Source organism: Peromyscus californicus, unplaced genomic scaffold, assembly GCF_007827085.1.
Source record: "Peromyscus californicus insignis strain IS unplaced genomic scaffold, ASM782708v3 Scaffold_12__1_contigs__length_115047231, whole genome shotgun sequence".
In the NCBI taxonomy this organism is placed as follows: Eukaryota; Metazoa; Chordata; class Mammalia; order Rodentia; family Cricetidae; genus Peromyscus; species Peromyscus californicus.
In genome coordinates, this window is record NW_026294413.1 from 74,604,504 (window position 1) to 74,628,756 (window position 24,253).

General features: G+C 40.1%; 1 protein-coding gene across 3 annotated transcripts in view; it reads right to left on the reverse strand.

The window, feature by feature from the left end:
* Window positions 1-24,253, reverse strand: part of Tmem260 (transmembrane protein 260) — a 69,568-nt gene that overhangs the window by 16,148 nt on the left and 29,167 nt on the right. For all 3 annotated transcript variants that reach the window (XM_052733404.1, XM_052733402.1, XM_052733405.1), the window contains exons 6-11: window positions 21,256-21,435; window positions 19,109-19,149; window positions 15,698-15,781; window positions 13,612-13,726; window positions 11,555-11,724; window positions 1,234-1,405 (exon numbers count right to left, since the gene is read on the reverse strand). In XM_052733404.1, the coding sequence (XP_052589364.1) occupies window positions 1,234-1,405; window positions 11,555-11,724; window positions 13,612-13,726; window positions 15,698-15,781; window positions 19,109-19,149; window positions 21,256-21,435 (762 nt within the window). The remainder of the gene's footprint in view (window positions 1-1,233; window positions 1,406-11,554; window positions 11,725-13,611; window positions 13,727-15,697; window positions 15,782-19,108; window positions 19,150-21,255; window positions 21,436-24,253) is intronic.

Here is a 24,253-nt window from a genome sequence, read left to right on the forward strand (position 1 = left end):
GGCATTTATGATTAAAATAATAAATCTTATAATTAAGTATAGTTTTTCAGTTTCAGAAATTTACTTTGTTTTGTAATTTGTATGTTTCTTTTGAGACATAGTCTTTGTACATGAGGCTGGCCCTGACCTCTCTGAGTAGCTAAGGATTAGCTTTAACTTCCTTTAACTTCCGATCCTCCAGCTTTTCCTCCTAAGTGCTGGGATTACAGGTATACACCTCCAATAATATGGTGCTCAGGGTATCTGTGTGAGCTAGGCAAGCTCTCTACCAACTCAGCTACACTCCCAGTCCAGGAAAACCGTTTTAATAGCACTTTTTTTTTTTTAAAGTAATCACTTTCTTCTTTTTTAAAACTTAATTTTATGTGTATGTGTATTTCGCCTGCATGTATGCCTGTACCATGTACATGTCTAGTACCCATAAAAACCAGAAACAGGCATTGGATTCTATGGACCTGAAGTTATAGATGGTTGTGAGTTGTATAGACAGGTCTTGGGAATCCAGTCTGGATCCCTTGGAAGAGCAGCCAGTAGTGGTCCTAAAAAGTGAACCATCACCTGTTCTGTTCAGACATCCCAGTTCTTACAAGGCTCCTCCTAACACATTTCTGTCATAGGATCAATAGTTTCTAAGAAAATTCTATAGCAGCATTATAATTAATAATTTCCAATTTAAATGTTTACTTTCTCACATTTTTTTTTATATTCAATTAATTTAATTTTCATAGTTAGGCCAGTGTGCAATGTCATCTGCTTGGTAAACTGGCTAAACATAAAAAATGTAGTCTATTTCTTGACTCTAAAATGAAGCATATTGATAAAACAGCTTAAATGAGGAAGAAACAAGTTATGAATTAGCCCCAAATAAACAGGACTGTGGTATATCCGATATTCTAAGAATGATTACAGCTGGTGGTGCCCACTGGTAATCCCAGCACTCGTGAGGCCAAGGAAGGAGTACAGAGAATTCCAGGCCACCTGTTCTATACTGTGAGACCCTGTGAGAAGCAAAAAACAATTTCCTCTTCCCATAAAAAACCACGAAAAGAATGATTATGAAAAGTTTACTCAATCATATTTTAAAAGAATAATGCTTATCTATCTGTTTATGTGAATGGATCATACTATTTGCCCAGACTTGTTTCAAAATCTTGGACTCAAGTCACAGGCGTACACCACCATGAATGTGTTTAAGGGTTGCTATATTGCTGAAAATATTTTTCTTATACTTACTTCTTGATCCACTAGGGAAACATCTGGCCTCAGCCCCTCACAGTAATGCAAGTAGCGGAGAGAATTCCCTGGCAAATCTCCCCTGAGTAAGACGATTGCATCACGAGGCATGGAGTCCAGAAGATTTCGTGCAAACTGATCGATCACATTATTGGTTCTTTGGTCACAAATGCTAAATAAAAAGATTTTTCAGCAAATTAAAACAGCGCACGTTTCCACAGCTTGAACAGGCCTGGCTTCTTCTCTGTGCTCACCTTTCCCTCCCTTCCCCAGGCATCCACACTTAGTGCTTCAGAGCATCCCATCAGCTGCCCTTGGAGAAGGCACACCACTGGAGAACAGTTCATCCACTCAGCTTTTTGTTCATTTATTTTACTGTGTTTTTTGAGACAGGGTTTCTCTGGGTAGCCCTGGCTGTTCTGTAACTGGATGTGTAGACCAGGCTGACATCAAGCTCAGAGATCTGCTTGCCTCTGCCTCCTCTCTGCCTGGCATCATCTTGGCTTTGTCAGAGGTGCTAAGTGAAACTAAAGGAGAAAGAAAGGCTCACTACATTCCTTCTACCAGTTTATAAACAAGTCTGGGAAAAGCAAACAGTCTGTCTCATGCATAATTCTTCACCCAAGTACTCCAATATCAGTTATCAAAGTAGTTTTGCATCATGCAGAATGAAGGTAATTTCATCTTAATTCCATCTCCTCCAAAGGAATAGTCAGAAATAGAGCGGAAATCTGCTCTTTCCGACAGGAGTTGACATGCACCTGTGTGACTAGGGCACGTGCAGCACTGAGGCTTCCCCCCACCTTCCCCCCACCTTCCTCCACCTTAAGGCTTCCTGAGGTGCCCTTTCCCTGGGGGTCAGGAACACTGAGAAGGAAGGGACTGCATTTGCTGAGCTGCCCGCAGCCCCTCAGCTGTTATCTACCAATGGTAGCTACTGCAGTATACCTCTTCTCAAGAAAGAAGTGGCCTTTCTAATGTCAAAGAAAAGGTGAATGAGTTCAGAGAACAGTCTATGAAAGAAGAAAAGACTGTGAGAGGAAAAAGCATCAAAGCATAACAAAACCAAAAACAAGCGATGTCATTCTCTGTGATTCCTGTCTTTCTAGCCAGCCATTGTCTGGGCTGAGGCGGTGCTAAGTTGAACCACTAGGTTCGTATCACAAGACAGACCCTCTTCTAGACAAGAGCACCACCCCTGTCCTTGCAATCCATACAGCAGTGACTGTTTCCTGTGGTGATATTGTGTTCCCCAAAATATTGTGCACCCTAATAAACTTATCTGGGGTCAGAGAACAGAACAGCCACTAGATACAGAGGCCAGAAAATGGTGGCACACACGCCTTTAATCCTAGCATTCTGAAGGCAGAGATTCGTCTGGATCTTTGTGAGTTCAAGGCCACACTGGAAACAGCCAGGCATGGTGACTCACACCTTTAATGCCAGGAAGTGAGCCTTTAATCCCAGGGAGTGATGGCAGAAAGCAGAAAGGCATATGAGCAGCACAGTTCAGCTGAGAGGCATCCAGTCTGAGGAAACAGGATCAGCTGAGGAATTGGCAAGGTGAGGAAGCTGTGGCTTGTTCTGCTTCTCTGATCTTCCAGTGTTCACCCTAATACCTGGTTTGCTTTTATCAATAAACCCTTTTAAGATTCGTGCTACAGTTTCCTACCAGTATGTCATAGCTCACATCTGTCACCAGCAAAGTTGCTATTCATTCCATTCTCTGGGGGCAAATAAAAGAAAAACTGCCCAGTCTGTATACATCACTGTTGCTGAAGCTGGACATCCCTCAAAGACCAGGAGAAGATGGACATGCAAGATTGAGACTGGGTTGCACAAGGTTGGAACATATGAGACTTAGAGATTTCTCCTTGGGACCACTGATGGGATGTGTAGCCCATCTCACAAGGAATGGTGAAGAAGGCTTCCTTATGCAGCCTTCAGCCTGGGATTAAAAAGAGACTTAGTATTTAAAGTGAGGTCGTAACGTTGTATTGCATAAGATGGCACACTGGAGGCTGCCACCTCTATGAAGGGTGCTGAAGGGGAGATTCAGAACAAAACAATAAAACAAAACAAAAATCAGACTTTATCCCAAAACAGAAACAGAGAGCTTCAGAAACCTTCAAAGAAAGTCCTGGCAAAGGGCAGAAGCAAAGATATGCAGCACACAAAAGCTAGCAGAATGGTTCTGGCCACTCAGCACCCTGATGTGGGATGAGGCTCACAAGGCACTTCCAAAGGTAAGCCAGCACAACCTGGGCAGCCTGCCGCAGGAAGGCCCACAACCCCCATGAGCCTCAAATCCAGGTGTGGGGTTTTGGTAAGACAGTAATTCTCCCAGCAAACTGATCAGCGGAGAAGAAAAATCTCATTTTGTCATACTGTATGACTCAAGGGGCACTGGCTGGGCACTGTGACAGAGAATCCATCCTTAAAAATCTGAGCTACACTGTAAACTAGAGGTCACGAAACATCCACAGGTCAGGAGACTTAATGTGACCTGCCACAGCTTGTGGGTGAGAGAAGGTGAGAGCGGCAGCCATGGAGAAAAGGAGGAACAGACAGACACTGGAAAGGGAAGTGGGAGTGGCAGGAGGCTAGGGCTCAGGCTGGGAAATGGTGGGAAAGGGAGGGAGGGAGGGAGGAGGGGGCATGTTGTGTCAGGGGTGGAACCCATCAACAGAATTACCCTGGAGTTTGATAGTTCTGAGTCTGGGGTGATCAGGGAGGTGAAGATCTGGAGTCCCCTATCTTTGCTCATTGCTGTAGAGCCTGAGAACTCCCAGGTTCCAGGGGTGTACACGATACCCACAGCTGTACCCCTCCAGCAGGGAGCCTCAAACTCAGAAGGCTGTGAAAGGAGGAAGGCAGGCCCTCTGCCTGTGTTCATGCCAGTACTGTGGCTGCTTCCCACATTGTCGAGATCCATGGGAGCATCATCCAGGGAGTCTCAGGGGGAGGGAATCTTCCCAGCACACAGAATGCAATGTCAAGTGTGGCCAGCAGAGGGCCCTAATGCACAAAGAAGGAAGATGGCTGCTGAGAGGACAGCTCTGGTGGACACTGGACACTTGTTCAATACAGACTCCTCCACAGCATGAATGAGCAAACACGGAAGCCTACAAGTTCAAATGGCCCCTGCCCTATGCATAAGAGAAGTCTCCAACTCTCAAGGACCCCCAAAGAAGCTGTTGTAACACACCTCAGGCCCCACTCTCACATGGTTCTTTTCCCTTTTCCTGCACATTTAGCTGGATTCTTACTGTAGTTTAAGAATTTTCAAATATTTTTAATGGGCTGGCAAGATGGCTCTGAGGGTAAAGGACTTGCTACCAAGCCTGATGACCTGAGTCTGACCCCTGGTGCCCTAAGATATGATGGAAGCAGAGAACCAACTCCTTCAAGCTGTCTTCTAACCTCCACCTTTATGCTGTGGCATGTGCGTACCACCTCCCAATTCAAAATAAATAAAATGTAATTACAATCTCCTTAAAGAAATGAACAATGTTTTTCTTATCTCCCTTTAAACATTCATATAATTTTGATTACATATTTTTTCACTGGGGGCAATATATTTTCTCTTTCTTAGTTGGGTTTTTTATCTCCTCTCTCTCTCTCTCGCTCGCTCTGTTTACATTACTAGCATTTAAAACATTCTCAGCTGGCAGTGGTGGCGCACGCCTTTAATCCCAGCACTCGGGAGGCAGAAGCAGGTGGATCTCTGTGAGTTCGAGGCCAGCCTGGGCTACAGAGGGAGATCCTGGACAGCCAGGGCTACACAGAGAAACTGTGTCTCAAAACCAAACCAAACCATTCTCTGTGTCTTTATTTTTATCCGTTCTCACACCTGTCTAAGTCCTGTCCGAGCCTCCTCAGTACTGAGGAATCTCTGCAGCTGTCTCTTCCTTCTCTTCTCCCCCATACTGTCGTCTCCACTCCCCTTCCTCTGCTCTTTGTTCAGTCTTGCCCCCACTTTTGTCTCTTCCTGATTTCCTTCCTGTACTATTTCCACACTTACTCTAAATAATTTTTTACTTTACTGTCCATTTTCCATAGTTTTGTCCTTTTCAGGTCTGTGGTCACTGGTAACGCTGCAGCAGACTCAGCGGTTTTACATGTATGTATATGTTCAGGTCTGTGGTCACTGGTAACGCTGCAGCGGACTCAGCGGTTTTACATGTACGTATATGTTCAGGTCTGTGGTCACTGGCGACGCTGCAGCGGACTCAGTGGTTTTACATGTATTTATAGGTTCTGCATGATTTGATTTTACTGCTATGGCAGTCTGCTGCTTCCTCACTAAGTGGTCCTGAGGACTGAGTCTTCAAGAGCAGGCTTCTCAATAAGATCCTCGCCGGAATCCAGAAGAGATACTCAAACCAATAGCTAATGAAATTCATTGGAGAAATGCAAAAAACATGAACGTCAAAACAGTATGACCCCCCAAAAGATCCTAATTCCGCCACCAGTGAACTCACAGACACTGAGAGAGGTGAAGTGCCAGGCAAAGATTTCAAAGGTTTTCTGGTAACATCGATGATCTAGAAGAGGACACCAACAAGCAGAAGAATTTAATACAAACCTCGAGAGGAAAGTGAGCAACCCGGAGGAAAAAGGAAGCAAAAAGGACAAGAAAATGAGCGACATGGAAGGAAAACACAGCAAGAACACTGAGACTTGGCAGGCAGGGAAAGAAAACAAGCAGAAAGGTTGGAAGAGCAAAACTCAGTGAATCAAAGAAAAGCGTGCTGGAAAACGTCACCTGCAGATTGGCCCAAGGCCAGGAAGTGCTATTGGAGGTAGAAGTCCAAGTTAGTGAACTATGGCATTCAAATATCAATAAGGAAAAAAATGTAAACAAACATGGCCAGACTATCCATGAACTCTGGGATACAATCAAGAGGCCAAATCTAAGAACTCACAGGACAGAAGAAGGAGATGAAATAATAAACACTAAAGACACAGAAAACCTATTGGATAAAATTATAGCAGAACATTTCCTAAATCCAGAGAAAGAAATGGACATCCAAACACAAGAAGCATCAAGAACGCACACACACGACCAAAGAAGAACCTCTCAAAAACATATTAAAGTCAAGATGTCAAAACTTGAAGCAAAGCAGCAGTGAAAAACAGCTGTAAAGGAAACACGGCAACTCGACCATAAAGGTAGAGCCATCAGAACAACATCAGCTCTTTCATCAACAGCTCAAAGCCAGAAAAGCTTTCAAGTTCCTAAAGAAAGTAACTGCCCAAGCAAAACTGCTCTGTGCAGCAAAGATGCCTTTCAAATTGATGGCAGCGCACACCTTTAATCCTAACACTGGGGAGGCAGAGGCAGGCAGATCTCTGAGTTCAAAGCCAGCCTGGTCTTGTAAAGTGAGTTCTAGGACAGCCAGGGATATACAGAGAAACCCTGCCTCAAAACAAACGAACAAATAAATAAAATTGGTGAAGAAATAAAGATATGTCGAGGTAAGCACAAAGTAATGTAGTTCCCGGCTGCCACACAGGTGTAGTAGAAGATACTTAAAGGGCACTATACACTGTGACAGAAGACAGACACAGTGGGAAAGACACCCACAGACAGAGCCAAGGGACAGAAGTAAATGGAAGCAAAAAAAAAAAAAGAAAAAGAAAAAGAAAAAAAAGCCAGCATAGCTATCCTGATGTTCAGTAAAGTGGACTTCAAACCCAAATTACTCCGAAGAGATAAAAGTGGCTACTGATGATTAACTGAGAGCAATTCATCAAGCGAATTGAAACAACTGTAAATACAGACATCAAGTGTTGGAGGAGTCCCAATTTCAAAAATTTCAAAAACAAGCATTGACATAAAAGTCCGGAGCTAATGACAGGAGGTGACTTCAGTGTCCCTCTGCTAGATAGGTCATTCAAAGTGAAACTCAAAAAGAAATGTCACACATCACAGGCCAAATGGACTTAACAGATATACTGCAACAAAACAGAATACATATTCATCTCAGCAACTCATCGAATCTTCTCCAAAATAGGTCACAATCTAGACCATAAATCAAGACTTACCAAATACAAAATAACAAAACCCCTCTTATATCTACCAGATCACAGTATAATAAAACTAGAAATCAATACAAGAAAAATTATAGAAGCCACAAATACATGGAGACTGAACATTACATTCTTTAACGAACAGTAGGTCATTTAAGAAATCAGGGTAGAAATGAAAGAGTTCCTAAAATCAAATAAAAATGAAAGCACAATTATCAGAACCTTTATATAAAGACTAAGCCCCAGGCAAACCTATCAAGAGGTGGGGACTGACCGGCCGGAATTAATGTAATCAGAGGAAGATTACCACGGATCCCAGGTAGATCCAGAGAATTGTCATGGAGCACTTTGAAAACTTACTTTAAAAAATGAGAAAATCTAGAAAAAATAGATCAAATTCTTAGGCACATATGACCTACTAAAATTAAATCAAGAGTATATAAACTTAAACAGATCCATAAAAATAAAGATTAAAATGGTAATAAAAATCCTACTATCAAGAAAAGTCCTGTCCATATGAATTCATTGGGGGAATTCTACCAAATCTTTAACAACCAATGTTCCTTAAACTGTTCTGAAAGACAGAAAGGCAGCAAGTGCTACCAAACTAAAACCAGATAAAGACACAGCAAAAAAAAAAACTGTAGAGAAATTTCTCTGGTGATCAAGGATGCCAAAATCCCAATAATTGTTTTTGAAACGGGCTTAGTAAAGAACACATACTGCTCTTCCAGAGGACCCAAAATGGTGGCTCACAAACCCCTATAGCTGTAGCTCCAGGGTGATCCAATGTCTCTGGTATCTGTGGGTATTTGCACTCACATGCATATATCCCCCCACATATACAAAATTTAAAATAAAATTATAAATCTTTTAAATTCTTAGAAATTGAACTCAAGAACACATTAAGAAAATCATGTACCATGACTGAGTTTTTTTTTTAACCGCAGAGATGTAAGACTGTTTCAACATACACAAATCAATAAGTATAATTGAGTACATAAATACAAGGACAGAAATTATATGATCATCTTAATAATGATCTTAAGATGTATTGTGCATCTTAACTGATGCATAAAAAGTCTTCATCAATGTTCAACATTCCTCCATAATAAAAGCCATGAAGTCATTAAGAATAGAAGGAGCATACCTCAACATAATAAAGGCCACATATGACAAACCCATAGGGAATATTATACTCTAAAACCTGCAAGACAAGGGCACCCACTCTCTCCTCTCCAGTCTTATTCAATGTAATTCTTGAAGTCTTAGCTAGACCAATAAGAAAACAGTAACAAATAAACGGCATACAAACAGGAAGAAAGAAGTCAATTTATTCCTATTGCAGACAACATGATGCTTTATTTAAAAAACCTTAATTCTACCTGAAAACTTAAGCCTGATAAACACTTTCAGCCAAGTATCAGGATACAAAATCAGAATATAAACACTACCAGTTTTCTATATGCCAATAATGAACTTGCTGAGAAAGAAATCAGTGAAAAAAAATTCTCATTCACAATCTTTTTAAAAACTGTCTAGGAACAAACCTAATCAAGAAAGTAAGAGACTCTACAGTAAAAAATTTAAAACACCGATGAACTTTAAGGAGATACTCGAAGATGGGAAGATCTCCTATGTTCACAATTAGGCAGAATTAATATAGTGAAAATGGCTATAGTATCTAAAACAACTACTTGATTCTGCATAATCCCTATCAAAACTCCAATGTCTTTTTTCACAAAACAGATAAAAGCACTAAAATCCACAGAGAAGCACAAGGACCCTGAAAATAACTAAAGCAATCCCAGGCAGAAAGAACAGTGTTGATCCCATCACAATACTGGTCTCATACTATATTACTGAGCCACAGTCAAAACAAAACAAAACATGGTACTGGAACAAAAACAGACAGGTAGACCAGTAGGACAGAAAGAAGATTCAAAAATAAATCCACATTGTTACAGTCACCAAATTTTGACAAAACTGTCAGAAACCAATTTGAAAAAAAGATAGCTTGCTTAACAAATGATGCTGGAAAAGCCAGACCTCCATATGAGAAGAACGAAACTAGATCCGTACTTCTCCTACACACACACACACACACACACACACACACACACACACACACACACACAAAATTCAAGATGTGTCGAACGAAGCCCTTTATGTAGGACTTCAGACTTCACAATATAGGCACAGGCAAGGATTTTCTGAACAGGATCCATTAGCACAGGAAGCAATCCCAAGAGGTGATGAGTGGAATTACATGAAACTAAGAAGCTCTGTACAGTCAAGAAAACAATCATCAGAACTGAAAACCAATCTTCACCAACTACACATTGGACTGGGGATTAATACATGAGAGATACAAGAATTGTAATCAATAAGTGGATGAATAAATTGAATACACAGTGTTCAAAAGAAGAAATACAAATCCTTAAAAAAGGGTCTAACATCTTTAACCACAAGGGAAATGCAGATGAAAACTGCTTAGACATCCCATCTCACTCCAGTCAGAACTGCTGTCACGAAGAAAACAGACAACAAACGGCAAGGATGCAAGGAAAGAGGGTCTTTGCCACTGCTTCAAAAGTCAGCTTGTGAAGCCATAAAGGAAGGAAGTGTGGCAGGTCCTAAGAACTGAAAACAGAATTCCTATGTTACTCAGCTGTATCACTCTTCAGCATTTATCTAAAGGACTCTATATGATCACAACAGACATGCTGTGTTTGCACTATGCACACTAGTCAGGACATGGAACCAGCAAACTTCATCAACATGGAGGTAGATAATCAAAACATGGTATAAATATACACTGGGATTATATACAGCAATAAAAATCAAATCATGACATTTTCAAGAGGATGGATGCAACTGTAAATTATTATAACTAAATACTAGAGAAAACTCTAGTTTTCTCTCATAAGTGAATCTGAGATATAAAATTATGTGTGTGCATGTATGTACATATGTGTATATATGCACATGCATATGTATACATGTGTATGTATGCAAGAATGTACGGATGTCTATGTGGGCAAGTGTTTGTAAGTCACACAACCAGAAATGGGGTCAATGGGGTAGGTCTTAAGGAAGGTGAGAATAGAGAGGATAACAGAGGGGGGAGCACCCAGATGGGGAGAAGCAGTGGGGCGGGGAGCATGAGACAGCGCGATGGGGCCTAGTGTGACCATGCTGAACGAAGCCCACTTCTGGTATGCTGACCTACAGAATTTATGTATTTATTAATTTATTTATTTAGAGACAGAGTCTTAACTATGTCGCTCTGGCTATCCTGGAACTCCCTATGCAGAACAGGCTGTCCTTGAACTTACAGAGATCTGCCTGCTTCTGCCTCCCAAGTGCTGGTATTAAAAGCATGTGCCACCAGGCCCCAGCAAGGATTAATTTCTTTTAATTTATTTATTTTTATTTTGTGTGCATTGGTGTTTTGCCTGCATGCATGCCTGTGTGAGGGTGTTGGATCACCTGGAACTGGAGTTACAGACAGTTATGAGCTACCATGTGAGTGCTGGGAATTGAACCCAGGTCCTCTGGAAGGGCAGTCAGTGCTTTTAACTGCTGAGCCAGCTCCCTGGCCCCGCAAGAATTAATTTTAAAAAGTTAAGTTGCAAAAGAGAATGTAATGTTTTAAAATTATACTGGTCAAAATCACTCTAACAAATCATTGAAAGGGTTCGCTCTTCTGCTTCTGGAACACGGTTCTGCTAGAAAAATCCATCAACTGTCATCGAATACTTGAAACCTTTGTTTACTCCCAGGTTTTCATTGTAAGGCTATTTAAAAATTTCGAGAAAAATCTATAATACTTATAGTCTATGATAGCTAACTTTTAGAATTTAACTTTAAAATAATGAATACTCTCAACAACATGTTAATCAGAAAATGGCTAGAATTACTCAAAAGATAAAAATGTTGAAGCATGAAGAATATATAAGAACCTCAAATCTTTTCATTTTCCATCTAAGGGTATTTGAATTATGAAATTTTATATATATCTAGATTCTTCACTGTATTTCTTGAGTTCTTTAGAGGAAAATCCAGGGTCTACATGTGCGGCTTCCACTCACTGTGATGGCTTCCAACAATACCCCGACCAGAAGCATAACAAATGTCAGAGTTTACAACCCAGGCCCCACTCACAGCGGTTCCCACTCATCTCAGAAAGCAGCAGACAAAACAAAATAGTCCTAGAACATACATGGCCAAATGTCTCTAGTGTTAAGTACTGCTTTTCAGGAAACTAACCCTATGTCGTTACCTGTAATTTGAGTATATTTGATAAGCTACAAAAAGGGCTGCTGACAGCCACTCCAGATACCGAATCCCTTTACAGCTCAGCACTCGGTTAGTCTCAGACACAAGTGTGGCCAGACCGAGGCCAGCGAGAACCGCCACCACTGCATTGCTCTGCATCCAGAACCGCTCCACCTGGGAAGGAAACACGCAGACAGTATGTCCAGCTGACAGGTTTATGTCATCAATCAGAACTTACATGTTTTCAGAAACATTTATCACTTACACGTAGCTGCTCACACCTATTATCGTTAGTTAGGCCTTATTAATTCACTTCTCTAGCTCAGTTCTAGGTCAATTTATTTTCCAATTTTCCATTGTTCCTCCTTCCTAATTTGGCATGTGCCTACCCATTCACCTCAGAACTACAGGCTTCATCTCTGCTCCAGCAATATGTAGGTGAAAAAGATAAAGAAATGTTTGGGCTTTACTCTACTACACATCCTTTCCCCCACACCTCCCCGATGCCTTTTTGTAGGACAAGGGGACTAATCTGATAACAGAACTGGCAGCTTCCACTGGGCCAACACAACCTTCTCTTTTCCTCTCTGTTCTATTGCAAGGGAGCCACCCACAAGAAGTACGGGTCCACAGTGGACTCTCCTGGAGGCTCCAGTTGGTAGGGCCAAATGGTGAGCAAACTAGGCCTGCCTGTTTTGGAAGACAGCAGACGGAGCCCCTTGCTCACGGGAAGAAGTTACATTCCCCAACCACAGCATCCTAATGGTGCTCACCCACCATCTTAGAGTAGCTTATCTTCGCTCCCACTTGCTTCAAAGCTTAGAGGGCCAAGCAGAGCATCATTTATTAGGTTTCATGAACATACACACAAAAAGACCATGTGGGATCAGCTTTCAAAAAGGGGTTACTTTCATCTCTGGTTTCTAGTGTGAGAACTAAAAGGAGGGATGGTGGCTCCTGACTGTCACACTAGAACTCAGGAAACTGAGGCAGGAAGATACTGAATTCACTACAGCAGCAGTTCTCAACCTGTGGATTGTGACCCCTGGGGTTCAAACGACCTTTTCACAGGGGTCACGTATCAGTTATTTTGCATATCAGATATTTACATTACAATTCATCATAGTAGCAAAATTACAATTATGAAGTAGCCATGAAATAATTTTGTTTTGTTTTGTTTTATTTTTTTTAGAGATAAGGTTTCTCCATGTAGTTTTGGTGCCTGTTCTAGATCTCACTCTGTAGAGCAGGCCTGCCTCAAACTCACAGAGCTCTGTCTGGCTCTACCTCCTGAGTGCTGGGATTAAAGCCATGCACCACCGCTGCCCGGCTGCCATGAAATAATTTCATGGTTGGGGGTCACTACAACATGAGGAACTGTATTAAAGGGTCACAGCATTAGGAAGGCTGAGAACCATGCACTATAGAAAGACTGGGCCATGCACTATAGAAAGACTATCTCAAACAAAACAAAATATAAACAAAAATCCTTATCTCAGTCGTAGAGATGGCAACACAAGGATCAAGGTTATCTGCACAGGCTTATGAAGGGTGACCTAAGAGGACATGGTAGGAACTCCCTCCCCCTCCTCCCTACTTAACTCAAACTGGCTATGTGACGAACACTGGCCTTGACCTCCTGGTCCTCTGACTCAGCCTCCCTAGAGCTGGGGTGGTGTATACATACATACATACATATATATATATATATATAATATATATATATTATATATATATATATATTATATATATATATATATATATTAGATTTTTACTATCTATCTATCTATCTATTTATTTAGTGTACAGTACTCTGCCTGCGTGTATCCCTGCAGGCCAGAAGAGGGCACCAGATCTCATTACAAGTGGTTATGAGCCACCATGTGGTTTCTGGGAATTGAACTCAGGACCTCTGGAACAGCAGTCAGTGCTCTTAACCACTGAGCCATCTCTCCAGCACTATTTTTTAACTAGTTTGTCCTTTCACAAAATTCATGAAGGGCAAATCTGCACAATCTTCACAAACTTACTGTTTAAAAGATCTATCAAAGTAAAACTTACCACACCCATGAAAAGTGGTTTTGAAATATCTAAATTTGCTCTCCAAGCAAAGAATAAGGAGTAAATGCAAAGCATTCCAGTGAAAAGCCACACTAATGAAGACTGCCGTCTGTCCCTACAAAAACAGAGATGTGTCCAAAATTACCTGTGTGTAAATATCAATAACATACATAGCTTTAGAGTATCGGGCAGTATCTGCAGCTTTAACACTTTCTATTTTTAAGAAGGAAGAGCAAACTTTCCTGCATCTCTGTGAGTAGCTGACAGCAGGATGATAGCAAACACAATTACATACTGCAGCCAAGTTAACTTGCAATGGTGCAGCAGCAGAGAGGAACTCACAGAAACACACACTAGCAATCCTGTCAACTCGGAGAAGTCATCAAGCATAGGCAAAATAAAAACGCAGTTTCATGTTTAAAAATTAAGGTTTAAAACGGCAAATTTGTCAAAAAAAGAATTCAGCAGTGACATGACAAAGTAAACTAGTGCAACCCTTGAGAAAGGGTAATTTAGTAATCTCTACCGATCCCCTTAATATACAATCACTAACTCAGCAATCTGGCATGCAGACATACATACATCTTCAAGCAATAACCAGAAACGCAAATAAATATTAATCCTTGAATGCTTTAGTACCACTTATAATAGTGGAAAAGTGGGAGCAATTTAATGGCCCTCAAACAGGAGAACATTTAATTTCCCAGTACATCTTCAGCTACAGCTCAGCCCAGTGGTAGAACACTTGCTGTGCATGTACAAGACGCTGGGTTCAATCCTCAGCACCACACATGATACATAAATTATTTTTTCCATGACAACATGATGGAAGACATTATGTAGACATTTCAACAATAAGGTTTTTTTTTTTAGTATGGGAAAATGTTGCTAACATTATTTTATAATGTTAATTGTTAGGCAAATAGAACTACAGATATATGTGTATTTACAAACAAATATATCCAACAGAACAGAAAGTAAACAAATGAAAATAAACAGTTTGATGATATAATCTGCCTTCAAACTTCTGGTGGTTCTGCCCCAGGTTCTGTTGGGCTTACAGTCCTGCACCTGACAAACAGTCTTCTTCCTTCTTCCTTCTTCTTCTTCTTCTTCTTCTTCTTCTTCTTCTTCTTCTTCTTCTTCTTCTTCTTCTTCTTCTTCTTCTTCTTCTTCTCCTTCTCCTTCTCCTTCTCCTTCTCCTTCTCCTTCTCCTTCTCCTTCTCCTTCTCCCTTTTCTTCTTCTTCTTCTTCTTCTTCTTCTTCTTCTTCTTCTTCTTCTTCTTCTTCTTCTTCTTCTTCTTCTTCTCCTTCTCCCTTTTCTTCTTCTTCTTCTTCTCCTTCTTCTTCTTCTTCTTCTTCTTCTTCTTCTTCTTCTTCTTCTTCTTCTTCTTCTTCTTCTTCTTCTTCTTCTTCTTCTTCGTCTCCTTCTCCTTCTCCTTCTCCTTCTCCTCCTCCTCCTTCTTCTTCTTTAAATTATTGGAGGAATTATATAGTTGCAGGCTATATATAATTAGCTATGGGCAGAGTAAAAGATCAAATCCAAGGTTTGAGATAACCAAATAGCCCATCTTTCAAATCATAAGATAAAATAAGACATCAAGAAACAGCAGATATTTGCCTTAATAGAAATTGTGGTGGCTGAAAGAAAATGGCTCCCTAACGGAGTGGCACTATTAGGAGTTTGGCTTTGTTGGAGTAGGTGTGTCACACTGGGGGCAGGCCTTGAGGTTTCCTATGCTCAAGCTACACCCAGTGTGGGCACAGATTCCTGCTGCCTGCAGATCAAGATGTAGAACTCTCAGCTCCTTCTCCAGCACCATGTCTGCCTGCACGCCACCATGTCCCACCATGATGATAATAGACGAAATCTCTGAAACTGTAAGCAACCCTAATTAAATGTTTCCCTTCATAAGAGTTGTCATGGTCATGGTGTCTCTTCACAGCAATAGAAACTCTGATTAAGACAGAAATGATTAGGAGTTATCCTAAATACAAGACAATGCTGGCAGCACTCTACAACATATAAAACACAGATTCAACACAAGAACATGGGAAACATAGCAACAAAGGGAACATTACTCACTTTCTAGCTAAACATACATTTGCCCAAACTGCAAGAGCTTGGATGTTAAATGAAAGTTCAGTCTTCATATTTATTATTTGTGAACTGAAAAACAAAAAACAAATATTTTATTGTTGGCATAAAAGTTCAGGAAATTTCAAACAAAATATTTTACCAATAAAACATTCAATTATACATTGAACTGCTCTAAGGACTGTGGTTATATTTTAAAATTATTTTTTCTTCTTTCAAATTTTGAAAGGGGGTGAGAAATACCATTGAAAAAGTCAGTCAGTTCTAAGACATTTTCTGATTGCAGTATTTGGTTTTCAGTACATACAATTTAGGGTTGACATTAGTATATAGCGTAAGAGCTTCCTAGTGACTTAGATGAGAAGTTATTTTGACGGGAACTTTAGACAGTTTTTGTTGCTAGTACAGACATAGTCACTGGTATGACTGAAATAAAAATTAATCTAAACTGTTTTCTGAAGATCCAGTTCTGAAGGAGAAAAAAGGCCAAGAGAAGGGTTTTACCATTCTTTCTGAGTTATCTTCTTCCCAAAGCAGCTTCTTGTCTTCCACATTATTTGTTTTGGAAAACATTTAGGCAGTCTCAGAGAAATGTGTTCATCGTATTTTGTATAATTGTGTTAAATTCTTCCATTAACTAATGAGCACTTCAAGTGTTATCTGAGTTCTAAAATTGCCACACTATTTAATTTCTATAAGAAGAAATATGTCTACAAACTAAGGAAACTTCATTTTCCTACTGGCAATTTTCCTGGAGAAAATGTCATGGCACGATTATGGAAGCCATACAATGAGTACTTTACTAATGGAGACACATCTACTATGAGAAGCTACCCTCACTCATTTACAAATACACTTGAAAAATTGATTCTGGTATGAGGTCCGTTTCTTCAAAAGAAATGAAGTCAGTCTCAAAATTAATTCTTAGAGATCTGTTGCTTAAATGTAAACTCTAAAAGATGTCCACTGCCTAAGGTTAGATTCAGTAATTTCCCTGTACAGGATTGCAATTTAGCGATATGCATGGGGAAAGAATTTAATTTGCTTGACTGGAAAAGGGTAGCTGATTATGTTCCATCATTTTGAAGGCCTTTCTTGTAAGTAAATTATGCATCTCCTTTCTCAACAACCCATCTACCTGAAACAACTTAAATCCAGGAATTCTTCCCTCAGAGTGTGAGGGTTGTGTCTCCAGCTTGCATGCTGATGGTTCATGGTGTGGACTCATTTCCTGTGCAGTCTTTATTCTGCACCCAACACCTAATGCTCTTATTTAATGGAAGTCACCAAGAGATGACATTTACATGCAACTCATACAAGCTGATACATGGTTGAGAATTCTTCAGAGTTCATGTAGGACTTGAGGTAAAATACAGCAGTAATCCTGGGAAGTCAGAAAAGAGCAAGTAGCGAGTCTTTCTACTTGGGAAGAAGCAGGAGGTAGGGAAAGCTCAGAGCTACTGATTAGTTGTCTGTCTAAAGAGGAAGTCAGCTTTCTCCACCGTCTCACCTTCTCCACTTTCTCACCTTCTCCACCCTCTCCATCTTCTCCACCCTCTCTCTGTTCTCCATCTTCTCCACCCTCTCTCTGTTCTCCACCTTCTCCATCTTCTCCACCCTCTCTCTGTTCTCCACCTTCTCCATCTTCTCCACCCTCTCTCTGTTCTCCACCTTCTCCATCTTCTCCACCCTCTCTATGTTCTCCACCTTCTCCATCTTCTCCACCCTCTCTATGTTCTCCACCTTCTCCATCTTCTCCACCCTCTCTATGTTCTCCACCTTCTCCATCCTCTCTATGTTCTCCACCTTCTCCTCCTTCTCCATCTTCTCCTCCTTCTCTACCTTCTCCATCTTCTCCTCCTTCTCCACCTTCTCCTTCTCCACCTTCTCCTTCTCCACCTTCTCCTCCTTCTCCACCTTCTCCTTCTCCACCTTCTCCTCCTTCTCCACCTTCTCTACCTTCTCCACCTTCGCCATAACAGAACAGAAGGAAGTGATGTAAAAGTCTGGGTCAAACATTCAAGGAAATATTGTAAATCAGTTGTGAGAAAAGTAACAATGGCAGAGAAATATTTTCAAGATCTGCTGTAAACTGAAAACTGACTAACAAAAGTGTAGCTTATGAATCCGTTTAAAAAACAAATTATAAAAGAATACAAAAATATGTATAAAATATTAACATATTAGTAACAGTGGTTATCCCTGTATGTTGAAATGAAAGGCCATTTTAACTTTCTTATTTTTGCTTATTTGTATTTCAAAAACTTCTATGATTATGTATCCTATTTTGGAAGAGGGAAAAAGTTTAAAAACAAAGGAAGAATATCAAGCATAGTGCTACACAAGCAATTTGGAGGCTAAGACAGGAAGATTGTGAATTCAAGGGCCAGCTTGGGTTACACACTAACACCCTAACTCTAAAAGGTAGAGAGGGATCTGGTGGGAATGACTGACCATGGGGGACACAGGTATGTAATTCTAGCTGAGGCAGGAGGATTGGTTGTTGCAAGCTAGCTTGGGCGACAAAGCTAGGCCTTGTCTAAGATAGAGGGATGGATGGTTAAGAGATGGATGAATGACAGACAGACACAGATGTAGATAGGTGGATCTTTCTTTTACACAGTCTAGAGGGTTCCAAACTAGAAATTAAAAGAAGATCATTTTAATATTATAAAAACTTACTTTTATTCTAAAAGTTTATATTTGAAGAATTATAATTGGTACAGATAATTTTTAAAGTTGACATGGATAGTTTTCAAGTGCTTTAATCTCTGGAGGCTTTAAAGCAAACATTAATCCATTCTTCAAAGAAAACTATTGGTTAATACGTATGACATATATTTGCTTAAGCTGGCTCTAATAAGTTTGGATGTTAAAATACGAAAGTCAAAAACACAGCTTATGACAACCAAAAGGAAGTCATAAGAGACTATATATATATATACACACACACACACATATATATACCCAGCTCTGAAGGATTAAATGAGCAGAATTCAACCCAAAATAAAAAAAAAAAAATTGTTCACATCATGATGAATGCAACATTCTACAACATCCCTAAGAGAAAGATAAGAGGAAAAAGAGGGAAGAACAAGTCACTTTCAGAAGGACACCCTATGGGCAATTTTGCAACCAGGTGAAATATGTGGTTTCAGGCCCAGCCAGTCCCCTGCTGGCCTCACACACTGCTGTGTTTACTGCTTGTCTTGAGCTCTCTTAGTGAAAAGCTAAAGCACTTGGCAATACAGTGTGCATATGCAGCTATTAATTGTGGAGGTGAAAACTACTTCTCAGCCATATGTCTTAATAAAGAAGGGAACTAATAAAAAATCTCCCCAAATCATTTGAAATAGGTAATAGAAAATTCATTTGATATAATTGTAAAATCATACTCACAGCAGTATTGTAGACACACTGGATCCTATTTCAGACTTGGCCTAAAAACAGGAAAGTTCACTTGCACAAGCAGTAAACTGCTGAGGCTTTCTTTGTTAGACGACTGCATTTTAAATGTTCTTGACTTAAGAGCTTCATATTTTAAATATACAACCCAACATTTTTCCTTACTCAGGCTTTGAAGCTTTGCTACATTTCAGAACCAGAGAAAATTAAACTTGGGTCCCCACTAGGAAACTTTTAGAATAACTGGTTAAAAATCAGTTCAACTGTTCTGGAAGGAGTGACTGGCACGCAGAGAAATCACACTCTCTTGCATGTCTGTTGCAGCCTTTCTAGGTTCTCAGGGCTTCAGTGAGAGTTCAGTATAATCTGATAGCTCACATTTCTCAACACTGTGTGGATGATACTAATCTTACATCTGAAAGTATCCTCAACCTACACTTTTTAAAAAGCCAACTTGGAGCAACCAGAAGACCTGAATTCAAATGAAGTGTCTGCCTCTAAAAAACAAAAATCTTTTTTGCATGTATTTATCATGCATGCGTGCCCACACATGACACAAAGGCCTGCATGTGCAGGTCAGGGGACAACCCTATGGGGGTCAATTATCTCTCTCCCCACATGAGTTGGTTCTAGGGAAGAACTCAGATCGACAGGGTTGGCAGCAAGCACCCTCATCTTGCTAGCTTCAATCTACATTTTATAGATTAAACCAATATTAAGTAAACAAGAGTATAAATTTTAAGAATTAAACTCTCTACCTCAAATAGTAATTAACAATTATTCTTTTATTAATCTCTTTTATAATGAAATATTTCCTAGATATATTATATATGTATACACACATAATGCATACTTGAAGGATAAAGAAAGAAATCTTCAAATTAACCATTAAGGAAACAAAACCTAGCTGGTTATGAGAGCACAGGCTTTTAACCCAGAACTGGGAGGTCTAGGCCAGCCTGGGCTACACAGGGACCCTGTCTTTAAAAGTTGACAAACGAAAAAGCGACAAAGAAACAAAACCTCATCAATACTATCGGGAACCCCACAGACTCTTGAAGGCCCCTCCTTCCCTAACAATTCCCCACTTCATTATGTGTTTGTTTCTTTATTCATTTAGAAGTCTCACTACTGACAGCTGGCCTAGAACTTGTGACCTTGTGTGCCATCTTGCCTGGCCTCTCTTCCCCCTTTCAGGAAGCTCCACTCCTTTTGCAGGTAGCCTTGAACAATAATGTCAGTTTTTGAGGGGTTTGGAAGTTTGTCAATGGTATCACTACAGATTCTTCTGAAATTTATTTTCTTAAGCAAAACATAGAATACAAGCCATCAGAGAAAACTCTAATCCCACTGTCTACATTAAAATAATATTATCTTCTATTTTCCCTTTCTTTTATCCTTTACTGCAATTACATTTAATTTTTCCCTACCATGCCTCAGGGAAAGCAAGCCTGTTGAATTTTTTAAGTACACACCTCTAATTTAGTAAACTTACCTTTTCTGAAGCTTTATAGACAGCTTTTCCATTTAACACTAAGCAGTAACATAAATACTATTCATCAAGTAAAAGAAATCTCGGGGCTGGAGAAAATGGCTCAGTGCTTAAGAGAGGACCCAGGTTGACTCCCAGCACCCACATGTTGGTTCACAACTGCCTGCAACTCTGGTCCCAGGAGATCCAACATCCTCTTCTGGTCTCCAAGGGCAGTAACCACACATGGCAGACAGATATACATTAAGGCAAAACATCCACGCACATTAAACCCCCCAAGTTTTAAAAATTGAATTATACATAAATGAAAAGGAAATGTTAAGTCGAATGTGGGTACACATTTATAACTTCTGCACCCAGGAAGTGGAGGCATGGAGATCATAAGTTGGAAGCAAGCCTATGCTAAGACACTGACTCATAAATTTAAAAAACTAAACGAACAAAAAGTGTGTGTGTGTGTGTGTGTGTGTGTGTGTGTGTGTGTGGCGGGGCTACTATTGTCACAGTGAACAGCCCATGTGATGAGCCACACTCCAAGGGACTAATCTGCTCCACAAGTAACTAAATGACAGTCCTATCTGCTGCTCTTTCAGTCAAGGTCCAAGTTGTGCCACACGTGTCCTTGGCAGGACTCTAAATATGAGTTTACCAGGCTGAATGTTCCATATTCTTCCCGGAGAAAATGCGTCAGGAAACCTCGAAGTGTCGTCTGGTCTCCCCAGGTCCAGCGGGCGTGATTGAGATAGGATGACACAGGCAGGTAGACATAGGGCAGCAGGCCGGCAGAGAAAGCCAGAATCAGCTTCAACAGAGAGCTGAAGGCGAGTTCCTGCACAGAAGCACACAGTGGCGGACATGTTTATTCTAGCCCATCCCTGGAACTTCAAAAACACATAAAGGGAAACGTCAAATGTGTTTGCTTAAAGCTGATCTCTCAATTTATATTAAGTCACCACAGATACTATGCTAAACCTTCTGATTACTGAGGATTACTAGAAAATTGCATCAGCCTGGATTCCTTTTCATGGCAAAACCTGAGTGGAGCAAATATTAGCAAAGACATATAAGCATCAAGTGTGCTGCATCTTTTACATTTAAACCATGTCACGACATGCAGCATTGCACTGCTGAGATGACCCACTTGGAAGTGACTGCATGTTATTTGGCCCCTAATACTATTTTAATGCTAATTCACTTCATCATCATCATAAGTGGCTTTAACTGTATATTTCCTTACAATTACACAGTGATGATGTAATTCTTTCCAAGAGCTTTGGACATTTCATGGAAGTGTTTGGTGTAAACAAAGCTATCTTTTATAGACCTCCAGGTGCATCCACATTTCTCTCCTCTATGTTTAATGGAATACAAAAGAAATTTGCTGTTATGTGCAACAAACATATGTTGTTTCATATGCTCTCCCTGGAGGAATTCCTCACCTGTACGTGTCTAAAACAAAACAATATGAGAATAATTACAAAGACTAAGTCCCAACAATGTGAATTCTGGCATTCTAGAAACAGCCAAGCCTTGTTTGCTCTAATAACTGGGAAAAGGGATCTCTTACAAACATTATAACTGGCAACTGCCAACTTTTTCCCTGACGAAAATGAGAAATTTATCTGTGAGAATGAATATAAGAGTCAGGACTCATCCGGCAGAAGTAGAACAAGCAGCCAACTTCTCTTTGCATTTTCAAACAAACATTCTTAATTGAAAATGAAGTGTTTTCTTAAGCACTGATCTCATTTGTGATTTCTACAGCAGAAACAATATGCATAAAAGTGATGGCATGAAAGCGTGCAGAACTATCTAATCTGACAACCGGCAGCTGCTGTTCTTAAAAGTGGGTCTAGGGAAGTCGGCGCTTACAGTTTTGGAGGTACTGCACGTTATAAAGTTGAATTTGGATGGAAAGAAACAGTTACTATATTGTTCTCCTTTTGTATAAGAAGTAAGCAGGGACAATTCCATGAGGGCTGTTCCAGATGGATGGGGCAGAGCTTTCCTGTCCTAGCTGGATGCTGTGGTCACCTGACAGGGATTTTCCCCCTGCAAACATAGAATGGTTTGGTGGTGGAATAGAGTTTCAATATAAATACACATATATACATATGCCTACGTATACATATAGAATCACACACACACACACACACACACACACACACACACACACACACACACACAATTACTGTCCATGTTCCCTATTTAATGGAAATGAAAGAGCTACATTTAAGAGTCACATTTGCCCAAATCTGAGCACTTGTCTGTAACCTACTCCAGGACAGGGCAATAGTCCTTAGCCCAGGCTCTATAGTATTAACTCTTGAGTCCTGAACATTTTACACAAATTATATGGCTTGTCTTCAAATCAACCAGCAGGTGCTTTCCATAAAATAAACCTGACTCTGCTGAGGTCAGAAGTCGGAAACGAGAGCAGGCTGGGCTGCCTGTCTACCCTATCCAGGTACCCACTGACTCAGGAAAAGTATGTGTGCTACCTCAGTTTTATATCCCATACAAAAGCCTTTGGTGAATTACACTTTTTAATGTTAACTCTTGGTCTTAAATTCATATATTTTGGGATATAAACCTGGCTGGCTTTAAACTCTGTGTAGCTTAGATTGGCCTCAGACTCTCCAACCTTCCGCTCAAGACTCCTGAATGTTGGGAGTACAAGCATGCACCATCCCATCTAGATATGTCCTCATCTATCATCCAAGACTTACATAAAGAACTTTCTGCATACTCTATTAAACCACTTTTAAGCACAGAGACCTTAGGTCAAAGAACCAAACATCAGTAAATAACAATCTAAAAACAAGCTGCTGGTTAAGCTGTTTAATGTCCCCCATGTAAGGACTTATATGATTGACGTCACTGGACTAAATTCTAAGAAAAAGTTGTTCTTTGTCAACTATTGTTTCCTTTTTATAATCACATAATAAGAATTTTATAATCTCCACATTACCCTTTTTTTTGCTTTGTTACCAAGATGTGATAAAGCATAGTAAATACAATTATTTAAAGCTTTAGTATAATTATTTTCTTATTTCCTAATAATTTTATTATATGCTTTATGTTGTTTTCTAGTATAATTCCAATTGTAGTTGAGCATAATTAACAAATAATGAGAAATAAATATCACTGAGTTTGTTAACAAAGAACCAATAAATAAAGTGACCACCCAGTACTGCTTTACAAAGAAGCTACAGCTCTAGAAGAACTTAGACAGAATTAAGGACATTTATCTCCCACAGTTCATGACTAACTCACTCGCTGCCTTTTCCTACCTGACTCTCCCAGTGTCTAACAAAGAAAATTCTGCATTGCTTCTCTCTGTCATTTTAATTAACATTACTGTTTTCTCCCAGAGAAAGATAAAAGGGAAATGAGCAGTTTTCAACCAGAAGGAGGAATTCTATGGATTCTGAGGAAACAGGACTATCATTTCTAACTTCACGGAGTTCACGTCAGCAGTGATGCTGTCTGTTGGGATAGTCTCCAGCACCTGGAGGGAGCACAGGCAACACTCAGCACTTGAATGAAGGAATAAAGCAGTGGTGCTTGACTGCCTTGAATCTTAGGACGTGCAAGAAAAACATTTAGGAGACTTGATATTGTGGCTCTCAGTCCCTTCTGCCTCT